The sequence below is a fragment of the Dendropsophus ebraccatus genome, chromosome 12, assembly GCF_027789765.1.
Source record: "Dendropsophus ebraccatus isolate aDenEbr1 chromosome 12, aDenEbr1.pat, whole genome shotgun sequence".
Lineage (NCBI taxonomy): Eukaryota > Metazoa > Chordata > Amphibia > Anura > Hylidae > Dendropsophus > Dendropsophus ebraccatus.
In genome coordinates, this window is record NC_091465.1 from 8,178,758 (window position 1) to 8,200,742 (window position 21,985).

Below are 21,985 nucleotides of genomic sequence, written 5' to 3' on the forward strand. Positions count from 1 at the left end.
GTGCTAATTGTGCCAAAAGCAAAAAAAAATTAAAGAGAAAGAGAGAAAATCCAGGGACTGGAAGACAGCGTACAGTATAGCTGAGGCAGGATAGCCCACCTCTATGTAGCAGAGCGGAGTTTGCCATTTCACCACAACAACCTGCCCTCAGCTACATAACATGTCATCAGCTCTGCTACATCTATAACACAGAATGTTCTCATTAAATCCATATCTTCTCTGGTCACATTGTCAGATTTATTATTCACAGAAGTTTTGGCCCCTCAGTGTCCACACACGGCCCCTCTTCTCCCCAGCTGGGGTTACACAACTTCCTGTTATCAGTCTAATGCTTTCATTGTGTGTTGGGGGTCTCTGCAGCGCTCCTGACCCCCCCCCCCCCCCCTGGAATGAAGCCGCTTCCTCTCTGGATCCCATTAGAAGGGGTGACCAGGGGACGAATCCCATCGAGGATTCTTACAAGTCACTCACATGGGAAAGATAAGAGTGTTAGGAGCAACGGCTGCGGCGGGTGACGATGGGCGAGTAGGATTATATATATAGAAAAATGATAAACTATTACCCAGAATCCTCCTCATCCTCTTACAGAAAGCTTATAAGGCGAAGTCCGGTGAAACTTTTTATTACGGTATTGTATTGCCCCCCCAAAAGTTATACAAATCCCCAATATACACTTATTATGGGAAATGCTTATAAAGTGCTTTTTTCCCTGCACTTACTAATGCATCAAGGCTTCACTTCCTGGATAACAGGGTGATGTCACTTCCTGGATAACAGGGTGATGTCACTTCCTGGATAACAGGGTGATGTCACTTCCTGGATAACAGGGTGATGTCACTTCCTGGATAACAGGGTGATGTCACTTCCTGGATAACAGGGTGATGTCACTTCCTGGATAACAGGGTGATGTCACTTCCTGGATAACAGGGTGATGTCACTTCCTGGATAACAGGGTGATGTCACTTCCTGGATAACAGGGTGATGTCACTTCCTGGATAACAGGGTGATGTCACTTCCTGGATAACAGGGTGATGTCACTTCCTGGATAACAGGGTGATGTCACTTCCTGGATAACAGGGTGATGTCACTTCCTGGATAACAGGGTGATGTCACTTCCTGGATAACAGGGTGATGTCACTTCCTGGATAACAGGGTGATATCACTTCCTGGATAACAGGGTGATATCACTTCCTGGATAACAGGGTGATGTCACTTCCTGGATAACAGGGTGATGTCACGACTCCCAGCGCTGTGTGGGCTGTGGCTGTTGGAGAGGATGATGGCAGGGGGACACTGAGGGACACAGGGCACAGAGCATCCCTCTGCCATCATCCCCTCCAGCGGCCACAGCCTGCACAGCTCTGGGAGTCGTGAAATCACCCTGTTATCCAGGAAGTGACATCACCCTGTTATCCAGGAAGTGAAGCCTTGATGCAGTAAGTAATTGGTGATTTGTATAACTTTTGGAGGGCAATACAATACTTTAATAAAAATTTTTGCCGGACTTCTCCTTTAAGTTTTACCCAAAGGTCCAATTGGCCCAATAGAGAGACAGACTCCTCCAATAGATCCAGACACTGGTCCCCTATGATGGGGTCAGAGAAGGCCAGCAGGAGATCCCACCCCAAATCTGGCTTATATGGTCCGTGCCTAATGGGCCGACTCATATTATCCATTGGATAAGGCACATGTTCTGCATACACAGAAGAGGACAGACCCAAGTATAACATTACAAGCACTTCCACAACCTGATGATATTGGGGAGTAGAAAGAGCAACCCAGAAACCTGCATAATAAATACAAGATCCAACAAGATGGCCACAACAAAATACAAAGACGTTCAGAAGTCACATGGAAATCGATAGGACCCCCTCCCCCCAGGGGAGCCAGGTGAGGAGGACTTTGGTTCGGAAGGAATAAAGGGATTATCCAGTGCTACAAAACATGGCTACTTTCTTCCAGAGAAAGCACTGCTCGTCTCCAGGTCAGGTGTGGGTTGCAGATAAATTCCATTCACTTCAGTTGAACAGAGTTACAAAACCTGCACCCAACCTGGAGACAAGAGCGGTGCTGTCTATGGAAGGAAGCGGCTATGTTTTTCTAACACTGGATAATCCCTTTAAGGAAGAATGTAGATTGATGTTACCCGGGAGTTTCCCATTGTCCCATTTGGGACAGTCCTGGCCCATAGCTAGACCATGGAATGCTCCACTGTTGGATAGTCCATTGCAGGATTTCTTCCTTTGATCAACCGGTAAAATCGTTTAAATACTTAAAGTCACAATGGTCATCAGAGTTTCATTAAATGAAAAAAAATTAAATAAATAAAATGACCTTTTGCTGACGTCAAGGATATCGGCGATGTTGGAGAAGAGATGGTGGTGGTCGGTGCCGTTTATGGTTTGCTTCAGCTCCTCGGACTTTTTGAATAGTCGGAAGAGGATGTCGAGGCTGTGCTGGTAGGAGTACTCCGAGGTGATGATTTCAAAGATGGCCTGAAAAGAGAACGCAGCGTACGGTAAACACAGGGCGAAAGCTGAGCAAATACCGCGCCCCGACGCCTCTATGTGCTGCACGGTAGAGGTGCGCATGACTCAGATTTAAAGGGACCTTCTCAGAATAAAGTAGTATATCTCAGAAGAGTTTAAGAGCGGGGATAGCGATAGGGGTCCATGTCCCACCTCCCATCTGACCCTCCGCTCCCAATGAAGGTAAATGATTACCGTACAGCATTAAACATTTCCCCTCAGCTGATCTGAACACACATGGGAACGGTGGTGGTGATCAGTAACAACTGGTAACATGGTCTATGGTCATCTACGGTCATGCTATCGGCATGTCCGACATGTCGTGGCCCACCTGTTGCTGCAAAGCTACAGTACAAGACCACCGGACTATGAGGACTGTGAGACCCCTATAGATAAAGCAGGTGGTACCTGCGCTCTGTCTCAATCTATCAGACACTCCCTTGATCCAGAGAATGGTCACATTTTTGGCTCCACAAGTGAATGGTAATTTTCCTCTAGAACACATCTAGACCAACATGGGACGTTTATCAGGGTCAGAGGCCCCCTTAATAAAAAAAAACAAAAAAAAAAAAAAAAAACAATTGGAGGAGACTTTTTTTTGTCTGTATTTTTTTCTCCCATCATGGAGAGGACCTACACCCTGGGCACCCCATATCCGTACACGTCAGTAGTAAAACATCATACCTCTTGTCTCTTACGTTCCTCCGGTGAGATTGTATCTAGAATTCCGGCTTCTTGTACCTGCGAGAGATCATGAGATGCATCGAGAGAGTTCAGTATCTTATTTCTTCCCACAACAACGGCCGCCCTACCGTCTAAACTGAAGTTACACAAGGCCAAGATCTCGGTTAAAAAAAAAAAAATAAAAAAAAAAAAATAATATAATATATAAATATATATATATATATATATATATATATATATATATATATATATATATATATATATATATTTTTATTTTTTTTTTTCCCATTAAAGGCATTTCCGGGATTAATATTGATGGCTACACTGGTTAGTGGGTATGTGGGCCATTGGGCATCTCAGTCAGATCAGCTGGTTGAAGGGGCCATGTGGTTTCAGACAGTGCCCCATAACCGTGTACCAGTCTTAGTCACTTGAATGAGACGGAGCTGCAGTGATCTGCAATACCTGACATGGCCACAATCAAATGCACGGTGCTGTTCCTGGTAAACTATGACCTTCAGCTGATTGGGAACTGACTGGACATAGAGGAGTATTCGTGTCCTGGAAATCCCCTTTAAGATCAGTCACTGGATAAAGAGCAGCTACATTGTATTCGATGCGCCTACATTTTTCAGTTCTCCGCTTACTGTCAGTAAAGGGAAACACCTTCCTGTCCGGTTGCATTAACCTTGAAACGATCACAAAAAACACTATTTAACATGGCAGGAGTCATCCAGGTCCAGTCTGATCTAGAATCTAGTGAAAATTGGCGAACCAGCCAGGAGCCGAAGCAAAAGAAGTCAATGCTCTCCAGAAGAAGGTGTCAGGTAGTGTGTAAGCTTGTGGAGGTGAGATTATATGTGGATAAGTGATATGTAAGCGAGCCGGGGAACACAATGGCGGCTTGTAAGCGCTCACACCGACTCTATTGTCTTCCTGCAGATTACAAGACTGTTTGATGTCAGGACAAGGAGCTCCGGGAGACGACAAGGATAGAAGAGGATTATTACTAACAAGCTCATAAAATAATAAAGTACAAGTTACGCTTTTCTATAAATGTCAAATAAACAAAAATAGGAAAGTGCCGGGAGACGCGATAAAGCGGGTCAGAGGAAAAAGGGTTCATGAGGAGGAATCTGAAGGGTCTTTTACACAGGCAGCAAAGTGACAGCGATCAGCTGAGACCCGGGAAAACCCCTGATCCTCAGCTGATCGGGTCTTTAGAACATGCTTCAAAATTTATCGCACATCGGTGTAAAAGGGACGTGAGGCCGATAATAAAGGCAAACGGACAGCACATATGTATATATTTAGGCCATGTTCACATAACGTCAAACACCGACCGGTGTTAGTGAAGATTATTCTGGCCAGTACTGCAGTACCGGGCTGGATGATCTTCATTTGTGCTCAATTGGGATCCGGGCGCATCCGTGTGCTCCCGCATCCCAATTCACAATTGCACACAATGGAGTGTGCAGCCAGAGCCGCACTCCCCATTGTGTGCACGCTATTCAATGAATAGCGGCCGCACAAAACTGACATGTCAATTTTTTGTACTGCTGCTAGCGATCCCGGCCGGAGTGTATACTATGTGTATACACTCCATCCGGGATCCCCTTTAACTGCAGTGCACTTAAGTTGTGTATTAATCACGGCCATTGTTGCACATTGACAACAACGGCCGTGATTAACACACAACCTACGTTGTGTGAATATAGCCATATGCTGTCGGTTTCCAGATCATACAGTGGTACATACTTACCTAGTGCGCTGCTTCTGTCGTGAGGCATCATCATCTCCAGCTCTCCCGTCCAGCAACTACATCTTCAAGCCGCCGCCTCTTCCAGAATGATTGACAGCCAGAGGATGTGGGGTCTGAAGACAACAGCTGGACAGGAGAACCAGAGGAACAGGATGCCGGATCACAGCAGCAGCGCACTTGGTAAGTATGTACTGCTGTGCAATTTGAAAAACTGACAGCGCAGATTTATGTATATTCATCTGCAGGTCATCATCCATGACTACACAAACGATACATGGATCCTTCATGAAGCCCGGCTGCTCAAATTGTTGTGTCATGTAAAGGCCGGTCTCTCTGATCGGCGTTTGCGGCTGCGGCTGACATATCTGGAACAGCCTATACAGAGCCATACAGGAAATCCTACTGGCTGACATGGTGACCCCATGATGAGCACAGAAACACATAATTTGCATGGGGTCACCATGAGATCACGTGACACAACTGAAGGAATTTTTAGATGGGAAAATACCAAGTGTTTAACATGAACATTAAGGAGGGGGAAAGGAACTATGTCCTATTAACCATCACAATAAGCTTGGGGGCACTTTGCCCCATTCCGGCTCTTACCACACTCCTGGCGCTCCTACCCATCATCTCCACATTTCTTGCTTTAGTTTGTTACTATCCCGCGACAAGATGTGACATGTTACCCGCTCGCTCAGCAATATCTCCGACATTCCACAGAGAAGCCATGTGAAGGCGTTTGTTTTCCCTTTCAGCTTGTTAAGAGATCGTATCCCGCCAGATACAACACCAGAAACGCGCCACATATTTCCCTTAGATAGAAGATAATAGACTGGCTGCGGACTGGTTATTAGAGGAGTGTAAAGACGAACGCAGATACTAAGACTTAGGGGGGGAAATTGTTCATTTGTGTCCCCTTCACTCTCACTCAAGGTTAGAGGTCAAATCGGACCTACATCCGTTATAGAGCGATGGGATATACAACTGATCTGCAAACTGAATGACCAATGTGGTCAAAGTAATTTAGATGATCATGACTAGTGTTGAATGAAGAGGGCGGGTTTGGCAACGTTCTCTGAACCCGAATGCTCGGCACTTGATTCACCATGGATGCAGAGGTTGTTTGCCGCCCTAGGGAGGTTCTGGAAAACATGGATACAGCTTCTGCCTTTCCGCTCAACACTAATCATGATGGAGCTCTACGGAAGATCATGACCGATGTAGCCACCATTTCAGCAGAAATTTTCAAAGACATCAAACCAATGGGTCATTATCACAGTGCAAAAGCAACAAGCTCAAACTGAACACCACAACGTAAAAGCAGCTGTCGTCTTACAGCTTCCTAATGTCTATGGTTGTCCCAAAGGGCCATCCCTGTCTACAAGCTTGGTTAAACCATAGATGGGGATCCTATGTAAGAAGAGAAACACAGCACAGAGCTTCTTCTGGAGGACACAACCATTCATTGGCAGACACAATGTTGGGGAGGTGTGTGTAGCCCGAAAACGAAGTAGGATAGTCTCGGCTTTGGGATTTCTCAGCTATCCTCTAAGTTGAGGAAATTGACAAACTAAAAGGCAATGTCCATGCCATTTTCTGTGACTACCCCCAACAATGAGAAGGTCACAAGGGTCTGGTCAATGAGTACATAGACATGGACTACACTGAGCTGCTTGGTCTGCTACAACCAGAGCTGATGTTTTTCTTGATGAGTGATGGTTCCTTCCCCCCGCGCTTTATGTACATGTGGATACAGGAGATTACTCTTACCTGTGGTAGTTGGCTCCAGATGAGCTGAGCAGGTCGGTAACTCTTCACCACGATACTGTCATCAGGTTGGGGTTCGGCCTGGACGGGGCTATCTTCCAGCAGTTCATCATCAAACTCCTGATTGCTGGAGCTGAGCCCCCGCTCTCTGTATTCCTGGTACAACCTGGGGTCTGGAGAGAAAAGACGGTTGAGGAATACGGAGAGACTCTCGGTAAACTCTTTGATATTTTCACAGTTCTCTTCCACGGTCTTATTGACAGACGACAGAAATTTGACCGTCACACTGTCTCTCCTCGCCCAAGTCGACCCAGTGAGGGAAAGTCTCCGGAGAACACCCAGCACCAGGTTCTCCTCCGCTGTGCTCTGTTCCATGGTCGCATGTGAAGTGCTCTCCTATGGTCACTCATGTTATTCAGTTACAGGAGTAAAATTGTAGCCGAGTGTTGAATTTAACGTCTAAGACTCAAGAGGTTGACACTGCTATACAAATGAAGCTGTACTTGGAATCTATGGACAAAGAGCTTTTAAAGATTATACCCTGGAATTTAAAGATGTTCTCGGAGATTAGAAAAACATGGCCACCATCTTCAAAAACAGCAAAACACTGGGGCAACAAGGTGCGCGTGATATTGTAGCCAATGCTACGTTTACACGGAACGATATTTCGCCCGATCGTATGATTAACGATGTCGGAGTAACTTTTTTTTATTCATAACGATCAGCGTTTAGATATATTGTACGGAAATACGTTTTGCGATCGCTTTATGCCTATCTCACACATTGGTTAAATTGGCGAACGACTGTTCACACAAAACGATCTGCGATTTTTTTGCGAACGATCAACGACGATTTGAGAAGTTGTTGAAAGATCAAAATGAACGATTTCTCGCTCGCCTTTTGATCGTTCGCTGCATTTACATGTACAATTATCGTTCGTATTCGATAGTTATCATGCGAATTTGCACAATAATCGTTCCGTGTAAACGCAGCCTAACCTTTATCCATTTGATCGAAGCTAAACTGCAATCTCTGGTGTAACTGCTACCAAACCTCCATACCCTTCCCTGACAGCCTGGAGCAGAGACAGCCTGGTTGCTAGGGACGTGTTTGCTTAGTAACGATGGTTTCACATGAGCCCAGCCCACGGCTATAGCAGCATTATACTGATACAATGAAATGGTGATTACTTCGATGCTTTACCTCCTCTACGCTTCTGACTATACAGGGCTAGGAGGGAGGAAAGGGGTTGTGTAACGGAGGGGAATATGTTTGCCCAATCCAAGATTGGCCACAACCCCAGAGACACAATAAATCTTCTATACGCGAGCAGGTTGGATCACTGGGGCCCAACCTTCATAAATTATTAATCCCCCCTTTCCTATTTTTGCAGTTGGTTGACGTGTGATGGTACGAGCGAGCACATGTACCTGGGTATGGGCCTGGGATATTGGCGCCAGTACGGAATATGTACCAGTTTAGAGTAAGTAAAAGCCGTGGCCGACCCGATGCACAGAGCACATAGCGGGAGTCCAGGTCATTCACACATCTGTGTACGGATGGAACTCTACGGACATGTGACTGACCCCGTACATAGAAGATTGTCGGCACAAAAACCACCACTTAGTCCATCTAGTCTAGACTTATATTCTATGAAGGTGAAACATCTTAAAGGTTCAACAAGGGTACAACGCCTGTGCCAATAGATGTCCCTGGTATACGCCCAGAAGGCCGGGGCGAGGCTGGATAGTGTGTTCTGCTGGCATGCAGCCCGTGGTGATGACACGTTATAGTAACTAATCTGCCTAAGGAGACCTCACCAAGGCCTTCTAGCCTACAGATCAGTCGTGAGACCACCTATGGACCACATAATCCCGATACCATCGTTTTGTGTGAGACAAAGGACTCCCACAGGTTGGGTTTCTGGTTCTTAGAAGACGACTTTAAAAGGTTTATCCCTATTTAGGATATGACATTGCTTTATGATCGGTGGGGGTCCGACCTCTGGGGTCAACCGAGGCTTTTAAGTCCTGTCTGTACAGAGACGCATCAGGTCACCCACAGTGAGGGGAATGCGGCCGACATCCTCAGGATCATAAAGCAGTCCACCATGATGGGGAATAACCCGATCTACTCTCATTGCTTCCTTATTAGAGATTGCAAAACACAGTAACAGAAAATGAGACCTGGTTATATACTATATACTGATAGACGCCTCACCTGAGCCGCACACGGCAGAACATTACACAATTGAGGAGAAAAACCTGTTCTGCAACCTTGATGGCCGATCACGTGACCACAGACACGTTACTCAGAAGTGGGTGGATGGGAAGAGATTGTGAGAAAGCAAGAAAAACACGGAAAGTTCATGGGTCCCGATCCCATTAGGGTGAGGGGAGAAGCTAAAGACTCATAGGTAGGGTGGGCTGTGCAGCTGTATACATGGTCACACTATGATCATAGAGATGAGTGCAGGGAGGGGATAGAGAGGACTGTGCTGCTGTGACTGTATAACTACACAGTTCTCTCTATGATCATAGAGATGAGTGCAGGGAGGGGGTAGAGAGGACTGTGCTGCTGTAACTGTATGGTCACACTATGATCATAGAGATGAGTGCAGGGAGGGGATAGAGGGGACTGTGCGGCTGTATCTATATGGTCACACAGTTCTCTCTATGATCATAGAGATGAGTGCAGGGAGGGGGTAGAGAGGACTGTGCTGCTGTATCTATATTGTCATACAGTTCTCTCTATGCTACGGAGACCTCTCGCATCGGTGACCCCTATAGGAGCAGTATTACTAACTGGGGTTCCATATTACAGTCACATCCCAACCCCAATCAGTCCCTGATTCCCAGATTGTGTTATTCTAGTTGGAGATAAATTTCCCCTGAATATTTCTTCCCTGTTACGGCCGGCGTTATACGGCCTCACGTTCTCATGAAAACTGGATTAAAATAATCAAAGTGATTTTCCCCCTCCTCCTGAAGGGTCAGAACAGGACTACAAGTATGTGGCTGTGAAATCCAAGGCTTGGCAGGAGGAGGAAGGAATCGGCTCCAGAGAACATTCCGGAGTGTGATCTGTTCTGCAGGACGACGCCACCGCCACTCACTATGGTGGTGTAATAAGCCTGCAGGGTGGGAGCAAAGAAGAGGATCATCCAGGAAGATAGTAGAGCCCCAACATCCTCTCTCCTCTCGCTTTCTGTGTGTCAGTCCTCACTGCAGCTCTAGCATTCTATTCCTAAGAGGCCGAGCGTGCGCAGTACTATCCCGCCCATCCAGGAACACAACTGGGAGAGGCTGACGAGTATTTTTCAGTACACAAATCTTCATCTGGAGCCGCAATCTATGGAGCTTCATGGAGGGAAATCCTGGATCACCGACATCTGGGGGTCACAATACTAACAGATCACTCCGCCCGAGTACAGCACCGTCACCGTCTGCAGCCGGAAAGGCGAAAACTCTGCTATAATCCTACATAGGAATGTGGCTGGAGGAGCAAGAGGTTCACCCGACCCCGGCCCTGTCCTCTCCTGTATAAACACGTTCAGCGCCAAAACGCATAACAAGTTACTACACAAAGAGAGAAACAAAGCAAAATATGGAGGTGTACAAAGTCCCATATATAATACAGTATACAAGGCCTGCATAGAACTGATGACTGTATATAGGAGCAGTATTATAGTAGTTATATCCCTGTATATAGGAGCAGTATTATAGTAGTTATATCCCTGTATATAGGAGCAGTATTATAGTAGTTATATCCCTGTATATAGGAGCAGTATTATAGTAGTTATATCCCTGTATATAGGAGCAGTATTATAGTAGTTAGATCCCTGTATATAGGAGCAGTATTATAGTAGTTATATCCCTGTATATAGGAGCAGTATTATAGTAGTTATATCCCTGTATATAGGAGCAGTATTATAGTAGTTATATCCCTGTATATAGGAGCAGTATTATAGTAGTTATATCCCTGTATATAGGAGCAGTATTATAGTAGTTATATCCCTGTATATAGGGAGCAGTATTATAGTAGTTATATCCCTGTATATAGGAGCAGTATTATAGTAGTTATATTCCTGTATATAGGAGCAGTATTATAGTAGTTATATTCCTGTATATAGGAGCAGTATTACAGTAGTTATATTCCTGTATATAGGAGCAGTATTATAGTAGTTATATTCCTGTATATAGGAGCAGTATTATTGTAGTTATATTTCTGTATATAGGAGCAGTATTATAGTAGTTATATCCCTGTATATAGGGAGCACTATTATAGTAGTTATATTCCTGTATATAGGGAGCACTATTATAGTAGTTATATTCCTGTATATAGGAGCAGTATTATAGTAGTTATATTCCTGTATAAAGGAGCAGTATTATAGTAGTTATATCCTTGTATATAGGAGCAGTATTATAGTAGTTATATTCCTGTATATAGGAGCAGTATTATAGTAGTTATATTCTTGTATATAGGAGCAGTATTATAGTAGTTATATTCCTGTATATAGGAGCAGTATTATAGTAGTTATATTCCTGTATATAGGAGCAGTATTATAGTAGTTATATTCCTGTATATAGGAGCAGTATTATAGTAGTTATATCCCTGTATATAGGAGCAGTATTATAGTAGTTATATTCTTGTATATAGGAGCAGTATTATAGTAGTTATATTCCTGTATATAGGAGCAGTATTATAGTAGTTATATTCCTGTATATAGGAGCAGTATTATAGTAGTTATATTCCTGTATAAAGGAGCAGTATTATAGTAGTTATATCCTTGTATATAGGAGCAGTATTATAGTAGTTATATTCCTGTATATAGGAGCAGTATTATAGTAGTTATATTCTTGTATATAGGAGCAGTATTATAGTAGTTATATTCCTGTATATAGGGGGCAGTATTATAGTAGTTATATTCCTGTATATAGGAGCAGTATTATAGTAGCTTCTGGATATACATTCTTGTACAGCATCCTGTCAGACATGAGCCCTAATCTCTATAATCATCGTTGGGTTGATCATATATTCGGAGATCTCACTATATGAAATATTCAGCAGTGTTAATGACTCGTTACATTATTTATACAGATTGCCATATAACGTAATTGTGTTTCCTCACATCCGTACCCATCACGTCTCCTCCATCCATCTTCCTCTGTATTAAGGATTTCATTTACTAAATTTATTAGATTTCAGCTTAATTACTACAGAGAATTAACTTCCCACTCACCGTCTTTAAAGGAGCCCGCCATGTTCCTCTGAAACTTCTTCTTGGTGAATGTTTTCTGTAATATAAAATGCAAATACATTCTAAGATTAATGGTATATACACTGATCAATCAGAAGGTCACACAGCGGTAGAACATGTGCGGTCAAGCTATGAGATGAGCATCGGGCGGCATATTTCATATCTCAACATCAATGCACCATAGTGGACCCAGCAGTGCAACATCAACAACTGGGGATCAATGGCTGAAGACTGACAAGGACGCTCCCGGGGACCCCACATCATTGCAAACAAGGCTTTGCAAGGAAAGACGTCAATGGACTTTAGACACACGGCAGAAGGTCATCTGTTTCCTGCTAAAATATATTAATGCATGGGCCATAGGCATGAGTGGACTGTAGTGGTTAAACAGGATGGTCCTTGTGGTGGTCTATGGAGGGCTTTCCTGGCATGGCCTAGGACAGGGATGGGAAACCTTTGACCCTCCAGCTGTTATTAAGCTAGACTTCCCATCATACCAGGCTAGCCAAAGCTACTGTATACCATTAGCAATCCAGGCATGAAGGGATTACAGGTGGAGGGTCTCCGGTTCCCCATCACTCCCCTAGGACCATTGGTAACCACAAACCTTGAGTGGTGTCCTGTGAATTGCACCCATATTGCCTTTTTTCAACTGTAAAGAGGTCTTTGGATCACTAGGGAGTGACTGGAGGAATATAACAGTAAGTTCTCCTTAAAGAGGTACTCTGGAAGAAATGTTTTCCTTTTAAGTCAATTGGTTATATAGATTTGTAATTTACTTCTATTAAAAAAATCTCCAGTCTTCCAGTATTTATCAGCTGCTGTATGTCCTGCAGGAAGTGATGTATTCTCTCCAGTCTGACACAGTGCTCTCTGCTGCCACCTCTGTCCATGTCATTAACTGTCCAGAGCAGCAGCAAATCCCCATAGAAAACCTGTTCTGCTCCGGACAGTTCCTGCCATGGACAGAGGCGGCAGCACAGAGCACTGTGTATTATAATGCTTGTGACTGATGGTGCTGCTGCAGGGTCTGTGGCGAGTTAAAGGGGTTATCCAGCGCTACAAAAACATGGCCACTTTCTTCCAGAGACAGCACCGCTCTTGTCTCCAGCTTGGGCGGGTTTTGCTGCTCAATTCTATTGAAGTGAATGGAGCTTAATTGCAAACCACACCTGAACTAGAGACAAGAGTCGTGTTGTCTCTGAAAGAAAGTGGCCTTGTTTTTGTAGCACTGGATAACCCCTTTAAGTACGTAGGATGTTCACCACCTTGTGGGATCTGTTCTCCAGCATCTTTAAGCCACGATCACCCAAAAAGTTGGAGCAACCTGTTATTGAGTAAGTGTTCCTAACGCAGTGATCAAAAAAGTAAGGAGCGTTAGGCTGGTCACTATTGACAGGAGATTTACTATGCAAATCCCTATGACAGTCGTTCATGAATTCCGTGCAGGTTGCATGAGAACAATACTCCATGACAGGGTCCCCTAGTAAAGCGCCATATGGCTGCACTAAAATCCTACAGCCCTATAGTAGAGAGCTGTAGGACCTGAGCGTGCCGCCATACAGGCTCCGCTGTGTACACATCTCATCAGGCTGGAGATTCATTGCTTCAGCTACTTCTCCAGTTTTACAAGTTTCTGATCTTCCAAACACTTAACATAACCTAAATATTTCTAATAGGATTTGGCTCACAACTCCGGAGCGGAAAAGCAGCTTCAATGAAAAGGTCAGGAGCCCATGACCTACGAGGGGTTAATCTCCGCCCAGCCCTGCTCATATACAGATCCGGCTCCAGCTGTAATAGGGAGAAGGCCGGGGCCACAACTGCTCTGAAATTAAAGGGGCAGCCACAGATTACAATGTAGAATTAGCTGCAGGTGTATCATCTCCCCTTTATACCCATGTGACCTTTCATGACTTAACCCCTTAAGGACCGGGCCAATTTTCGTTTTTGCGTTTTCTTTTTTTCCTCCTTGTGCTTAAAAGGCCGTAGCACTTGCATTTTTCCACCTAGAGACCCACATGAGCCCTTATTTTTTTGCATCACTAATTGTACTTTGCAATGACAGGCTGAATTTTTGCATAGAGTACACTGCGAAACCAGAAAAAAATTCAATGTGTGGTGAAATTGAACAAAAAACGCATTTTGTTTATTTGGGGGGTATTTGTTTTTACGCCATTCTCCCTGGGGTAAAACTGACTTGTTATGCATGTTCCTCAAGTCGTTACGATTACGACGATATATAACATGTATAACTTATATTGTATCTGATGGCCTGTAAAAAATTCAAACCATTGGTAACAAATATATGTTCCTTAAAATCTCTCCATTCCCAGGCTTATAGCGCTTTTATCCTTTGGTCTATGGGGCTGTGTCAGGTGTCATTTTTTGCGCCATGATGCGTTCTTTCTATCGGTACCTTAATTGCGCATATATGACTTTTTGATCGCTTTTTATTAACATTTTTCTGGATTTGATGCAACCAAAAATGCGCAATTTAGCACTTTGGGATTTTTTTGCGCTTACGCCGTTTACCGTACACCATCAGGAATGTGATTAATTAATAGTTCGGGCGATTACGCACGCGGCGATAGCAAACATGTTTTATTTATTTTCATTTATAACATGGGGAAAGGGAAGGGGGCTTTTTTATTAACACTTTTTTTTTTACACTTATAGTAGAGCCCCCCTGGGGTTAGGGTTATTCCCCCCCTGGGATTAGGGTTATTCTCCACCACTAGACACCAGGGACAGCTGCATCCAAGTGATCGGATCCGATCGCCGTGCCCACTAATTAAGCGATCTGACCGTGCCCGCTAATAGCCATGGTCGCAGGCTACATGCGTCACCCGTGATCGCGGCGGTTCAGAGCGAGGTCGCCGCGCAGCCCCGCTCTGAACACCTCTTGCGGACGCATGATGTACCGGTACGTCATGCGTAGGGATTGTCCAAGAGTAGGATTGAGTAGAGAGGCCAATGTTCTCCAAACACTCGGCATTTAGATGCAGCCTTAGTCTTGGTTACAGCCATAGACCATAGGTTGTAACCCTGTTCTCCAAGGCTCCCTAGGACTGCACCCAACTTCGGCCACCGTGGACAATGAATTGCCGAAATTCCCAGAGAGATAGATCACCATTGAAAAGTCTAACCAAGTAAACCAAGCGTGTGCGAGATACCCATTTAGCCAACAGCAATCTAATATGTATGAATATTAAACTCCAGTCACGGCCATTTGCGAAGATATATACTTTGAGAAGGACAAAGACTATAGCAAAATGTCTCTCAACCAGTGGACAAGTCAACCTTCAGCTAAATGGTTCCTTAAATCCATGGCACCTTCTGTCCTACAGAGACTTGATAGCTCCACAATGCATTACAGGGTGCTGTTCAGACACATGACAGGAGGGGGCAGTTTATGGGCTGTAAAGAATATCATATATATATATATATATATCACATTATATACACACACACACACACACACACACACACACATTATGTAATACACACCTTAGATCTTCCAGGGCTCTTCGGAGGTGGGGCATTTGGATCTTCTGAAACAGGCTTTAAGGAGCAGACTGGCTTTCGAGACTCACCACCATCTTCATCCCCAAACCCTTTCATAGCCGCCCGATAAGACTGGTTTCTTAGGTTCCTCTTCAATGTCCCCCCACCCTCAGGCTCATCCTCTGGGGAGTCTAGACAGATGTCGGGTGTAGACACTCGCTTTGGGTCATTGCGGGCAAATTCTTTGCTGAATGTGGTTGCGGCAAAGCTGTGATGCCTCGGGACCTTGGTTTTGGAGGCGATGGCCAAGCCTTTGGGGATCATTTGTTGGGTTCCAAGCTTTTGTGCAGCCGGACTCTCAGTGCTCAGTATAATCCTCCGAGCCTCCACCGGGGATGGGCTCTTATCCGGAACATAAGATGCGTTATCCATGGCGCTCACAGACTTTCTTTGTAATGACAGATGGGAGGTGGAGTTGGCCTTGAGGTCCAGATACTTCTTTTCCAGGAGAAGGAAGGACTTCTCCCCTACAGATGGATCAGAGTATCGGTGAGACATTGCGAATGTTGATCCTACAAGACAGAACCATTCCATATTAATGTTATCGAGATTCCTACATACAGGTAGGTCAACTATGGAGAGGAAACATGTGAGGAGCAATAATATAAACCTGAACTGAAAGTGAAGCTCAGACCTAAGAGCAATAAATCCTATAGAGCGAGCGGTGATCCTGAGCATTGATCCCGCGGCTTCCTTATCAGCTGATAACAAAATACCAAGTAAGAGCATGTGAGGGGAATATGGAGCGCGTCCCAACTTCACCTCCATGATGATATAAGTTGTTCCTATCACTTTTACAGCAGAGAATGATTTGGCAGGTCATGGCAGTGGGCTATACGCATTACCCTATAATACTCCCAGGACTGGGGTTGAGCAGATCAGTCAAACTGTTTGGTGTTGGCAACATCCTTCAAACCAGATCGCTCGGCATCTGATACCGGACAGCGGCAGAAGTTGGATGCTGTATCCATGTTTTCCAGACAACCTTAGAGCTTTATCCAAGTTCAGCAGCCACCGCTAATCAAATGCCGAACGTTCGGGTTCGGATGGACTCGAACCCGATTCGCTCATCTCTAATTATCTTCCAAAGATTTAAAGCCAAAGCCAGAAACAGACTATAAACAGAGATCAGGTCACAAAGGAAAGTCTGAGATTTCTCCTCTTTTCAAATCCATTCCTGGCTTTGGCTTCAAATCTGAGGCAGATAATCTGTGTAAATGGACCCTAAGAAACCAAAACCCCCTCAGTGAGAAGCCTGCAGAACCATCAGCGGACAGGACTTACTAGAGGAACGTAATATGGTGGCCATTGGTGGACATGGACTTCACAACATTACGACCATCACTAGCAGCATCTCTGGTGGTTCATGATCTGAGGGAACATCACACGTTCGATGTAGAGTCCGTAACTATGGATGATGTGCAACGGAACAGAATTTAGAGTTCCTGGCATCATCATTCATTATGATGCTGGAAGTTCTGGATCAGATGCACGGCTGTATCATTACTGTGCCCAGGAGGATTTAGACTGATTCAGAGCTCCTGGCATCACGATGAATGATGATGCCAGGAACTCCGAGGTCCGTTCCGTTGCACATCGTCCATAGTTTGGATTGTGCCTGAAACATGGAAATATAGCCTTACCTGAGCATTAGCGCATTTAATGTATTGTTCATACTCCTATGGTTCTTGAGAATATACTTTGATGGGTCCTGTTTTTTACCTGCTTTGAAGACCATGAATCAATCCGAAAGTATATATATTTATTATGATGTCATTATAGAGGGTTAGTGACAAGTTATAGACAGAGGGTGGAACCCCAGAACCATCTCCCCTGGTGGCACAAAGAAATGTCCCCCAAACACCGAGTAGCTATAACATGACGGTACTGGTCCAGTGTGCCGAGGATCTCGGAGGTTTCCTATAGGGTTGGGTTTACACTACACTTTCTGGGTTGACCACATTTTTGTGTACGCTAAAAAAAAACCTGATGTGTTTTAACCCATTTGTAATTGGATGAGAAAAACTTCATTTGTGTACATCCATTTTTCCATTGACTTCCATTATAAAAAAAAAAAAATTAAAAAAAAAAAAAAAAAGCATCAGTTTTTTTTAGCGTACACAAAGTTGTGGTACGTAAGGTAAAAAACAGTGTTTTATATTGCAAGTCAATGGAAAAATGAATCCACACAAATGCAAAAACTAACGGAAAAAAGTAATGTGAACCCAGTCTAAGGGCCCTATTACACAGGACGATCATCGTGTGAAAAATCGTTATAACGTTCAAATTTAAACAATAATCGTTCTGTTTAATTGCAGGCAACGATCAAAAAATCGTTTTTGTGTCGCTGATTTAGATCTGAACCTAAAATTATCGCTAATCGTTCGCTGTAATTCCACATTTGTTCGCTCAAGTTCCGCATTTGTTCACTAATCGTTCAGTGTAATTGCTCATTATTCTGCTGGGCTCAGAAGGAATAAACGATCATAGTAACAATGGCAGTAAGGGTCCTATTGCACGGAGCGATTATTAACGACTAACAAACTATCGCAAACAAGATTGTTTAACGTTAACCTGAAATCTTTCACCATATTACACAGAACGATAGTCGTTAGTTACAATCGTTATGATCGTTTATTCCTTCTGATCCCAGCAAAACAATGGACAATGTGCAATTACACTGAACGATTAGTGAATGCGGAACTTGAGCGAACGAATGTGGAAATACAGCGAACGATTAACGATAATTTTAGGTTCAGATCAACGATATACGAACGATTTTTTGATCGTTGCCTGCAATTACACAGAACAATTATCGTATAAATTCGAACGATATAACAATTTTTCGCACAATTGTCCCGTGTAATAGGGCCCTAACAATCATAGTAATGATCAAAACTAACGACCATCGTTCTGTGTAGTAAGGCGAACGATTCAGGGTAACGATAAACAATAACGTTTGCGATTGTTTATCATTAATAATCGCTCCGTGTAATAGGACCCTAACGCTTTCTCTTCTGACCGACTAACTGGTTTCCTTCTGTGACTCAGGACCTTCCACCAGGATCTCGGATTACAAGGTAAAGTCTTTATACCAGGGCTACACCCTTTCTGTGCAAACCTATAATTCACAGGTGGACAAAGCCGCCTGATACCAGGGTTTATGATACTGGGAGCAAATACGGAAAAGATATCCGCCCGCCCCCCCTCCAGGGAATTCTTCTGTATCAGAAGCCCAGAATTCCCCTCACCCCTGCTGGGACATCATAAAGCGGCTGCATTGTCTGATGGGACATGGGTGACCCCAGTGAGCAGTCCTGGCGGGGTGGAGGCGTCCTGGGGAATATCTGCCTTTAGGCCACGAAAGTCACATCATAAACAATCACAAATGTATAGGAAACCTTCAGCCGCTGGCTGTCCAGGCATGATGGGAGTTGTAGTTTTGCAAAAACTGTAGGGGCCGCAGGTTCCTCATCCCTGGTATAAGGGAACAGACCTTCCCCTATCGGCAGCCATGTCATGGAGATAAGAAGGGCCAAAAAGTCTGGCGGCTGCTTCTCTCCATAGTGCAATGTATAGTCAGGGGGCATAGTGGTCAGTCAATATCCACCCACTGTGGGGCGCTGATATAACCACACACAGAAATATAGCTTTCTAGATCAGCTGATCCGCAGGTGTGGTAAAACTACAACTCCCAGCATGCCCTAAAACCAAATTTAAAACAGATCTTTGAACGTTACACTGTAGGTAGCCTCATCTTGGCGCTTTGCAGAAAAAATAAAAAATGTGTATATACATGCGGTGATATTAACACTTGGCGGCGGACATCAATATCATCCTAAAAACTCAGCTATACAAAGTGCAGCCACATCTGACCTTTGACTATGGTGCCATAGTGTGCTGCTACACACAACACTTCTCCAGTGTCACCGCTTGGCGGTCATACATGTACATAATAACCACTAGCCACCGCAGTAAACCTGGCACAGACCTTCTCTCATGACAGATACAGTCGCTTGCGCCATTTGTGCAGCCACTATTCTGGAGCATTTACTTTGTCAGTAATGAGAGACACAGCCCGAGCCCCCCGGGGTCACACACAGGATTCAGGATGGATCCAATCACAGAACACAGTGCAGCTCTTTCTATTCTAGCTTTTGGGGTGTGGGATCCCCTCCTGCCTCTGGGATCCCCCTCCTGCCTCTGGGATCCCCCTCCTGCCTCTGGGATCCTGTGAGTGATCTCGGCCAGAAGTAACACTGTATCTGCTGCAGCTGTTGGTGCCTAACCATTTCCAGCTGATTAGTTACATTGTATTTCAGTCCTCTGCAACAAAGTAACGAAATGTTCAAAACAAACTCTGCAACCAATAGAACACACAGTGTGCGGCTCAGAGGGGACAACAACCCCCATCATCCTGCATAACAAATCACTGCCTGCACTGACCCCCACCTCCCAGAGAGATGTAGGGGAGCCCCTCTTACCTGTGTGCAGGGACTGGGGTTAGAGGCGGTGGCTCCTGGGGGCCCTCATCTCCTCCTGTGGTGTCCTGCAGCTGTCTCTGCTCTCAGCCTGCAGCTGTCTCTGCTCTCAGCCTGCAGTCTCCATTCCCCTCCCTGCACTCACTTCCTGTGTCTCTGTCCTCTCTGCTGGATCAGCCCAGTGATTGTGATAATGCTGACATCACCCAGGTGTGTGCAGGACAGGGGGGAGGGGCTCCAGCCAAACTGGAATCACCCAGTTCTTGACTTTTCTCTGGTCCTGACTCCTATCCATCCAGAGTGCCCTGCAGCCATGTGTATTATTATAGCAGCAATCACCTAGATGTCAGAGCTGTGCCGGCTGCTCACTGAAGCTGAGAATATAATAGGATTAACTTACATCTAGGAAACATTGTATATGAGGCAGCAACTAAATTTATCGAGGACTCGCTGGACATGTTTCTTCATGAACACAACAATAAGTTTAAAAAAAAAAAAAAAAAAAAAAAAAAAAAAAAGTTGTTTTTTATAAACTTTTATAAAAAACAAAAAAAAAAACAAAAAACAAATAATAATATTTCTTTCAAATAAACTGGTGTCAGAAAGTTATATAGATTTGTAATTTAATTCTAAAAAAAAAATCTCCAGTCTTCCAGTACTTATCAGCTGCTGTATGTCCTGTAGGAAGTGATGTAATCTCTCCAGTCTGACACAGTGCTCTCTGCTGCCACCTCTGTCCATGTCAGGAACTGTCCAGAGCAGCAGCAAATCCCCATAGAAAACCTCTCCTGCTCTGGACAGTTCCTGACATGGACAGAGGTGGCAGCAGAGAGCACTGTGTCAGACTGGAGAGAATACACCACTTCCTGCAGGACATACAGCAGCTGATAAGTACTGGAAGACTGGAGAGTTTTAAATAGAAGTAATTAACAAATCTGTGTAACTTTCTGACACTAGAAATAGAGCAGAGGTTTTACAGCGGAGATTACGTGCGATCTGGACGATCTCAATTTGTTGGAAGGCATCTGACCCTTTGGTTCTGCAGGAGATCAGCCGCAGATCCTCAGATTTAAAGGGGCTATCCAGGATTACAAAAAAACCTAGTTGCTTTGCTAAAAAAAACAGTGCCACCCTTTTCCTCAGGCTGGGCACGGTATTAAAAAAAAACTCTTTATTTGCTTCAATTTAAAGGGGGCATCTGGAAAAACAGGACCACTTTCTTCCTGAAACAGCACCTCTTCTGTCCTCAGGTTGGGTGTGGGAATTGCAGCTTAGTTCCATTAAAGTGAATGGAGCTGAATTGTAATACCACACACAACCTGAGGACTGGGGTGGCGCTCTTTTTTTGCAAGTAAGTAGCTTCTTTTTTTTTCAATCCTGAATAATCCTCTTTAAATAAACACCTGTGAATGTGTATTTTTATGGTATTTTTTCTCACACTCTTCTATAGAAATCACCTGAATGAGTGATAACCATAAAAGCTGCGTCATGTTTGACCTTTCTTTAAGGCGTTGTTCACATTGTTTTCCTTTTGCAGCTAAATCTTACCTGTTATGTTGTTTCCTTTTTACACCTCCTTCATCGGCAAGTAGGCGTGACTTAGTGGAGGGGGCGTGGCTTCTCAGTGTTTGGTGGATTTCTCATATTTTACACCAGAAATCTGTTCCGGCTCAGCGGGTGGAGTAGATTTCAAAGTCTTTTGTGGATGGAGAAAAGTGTCAAATTCACAGATTTCTGCACAAAAAACTTTGCACTAATTGTTTTGTTTTGTTCACCCGCTGGACGGCTGTAAGTGTGTTGTGGGGTTTTTTTTGTTTTTTTTTTAACATGGCCAAAAAAAGACTAAAAACTCCAGGAATTTTTTTACATTAGATACATTAATTGCTTTTTTTATGTTTTTATCTACATGTTTATTTTTCTGTGTTTTAGAACA

The 21,985-nt window shown here is 44.2% G+C and overlaps 1 protein-coding gene across 1 annotated transcript in view; it reads right to left on the reverse strand.

Moving 5' to 3' along the window:
- ARHGEF16 (Rho guanine nucleotide exchange factor 16) overlaps positions 1 to 20,221 on the reverse strand; it is a 29,089-nt gene extending 8,868 nt beyond the window's left edge. The window contains exons 1-6 of the mRNA XM_069947288.1: positions 20,056 to 20,221; positions 15,515 to 16,083; positions 11,987 to 12,041; positions 6,748 to 6,917; positions 3,213 to 3,269; positions 2,335 to 2,495 (exon numbers count right to left, since the gene is read on the reverse strand). Of these exons, the coding sequence (XP_069803389.1) occupies positions 2,335 to 2,495; positions 3,213 to 3,269; positions 6,748 to 6,917; positions 11,987 to 12,041; positions 15,515 to 16,069 (998 nt within the window). The 5' untranslated portion in view covers positions 16,070 to 16,083; positions 20,056 to 20,221. The remainder of the gene's footprint in view (positions 1 to 2,334; positions 2,496 to 3,212; positions 3,270 to 6,747; positions 6,918 to 11,986; positions 12,042 to 15,514; positions 16,084 to 20,055) is intronic.
- Between the last annotated feature and the right edge of the window lie 1,764 nt (positions 20,222 to 21,985).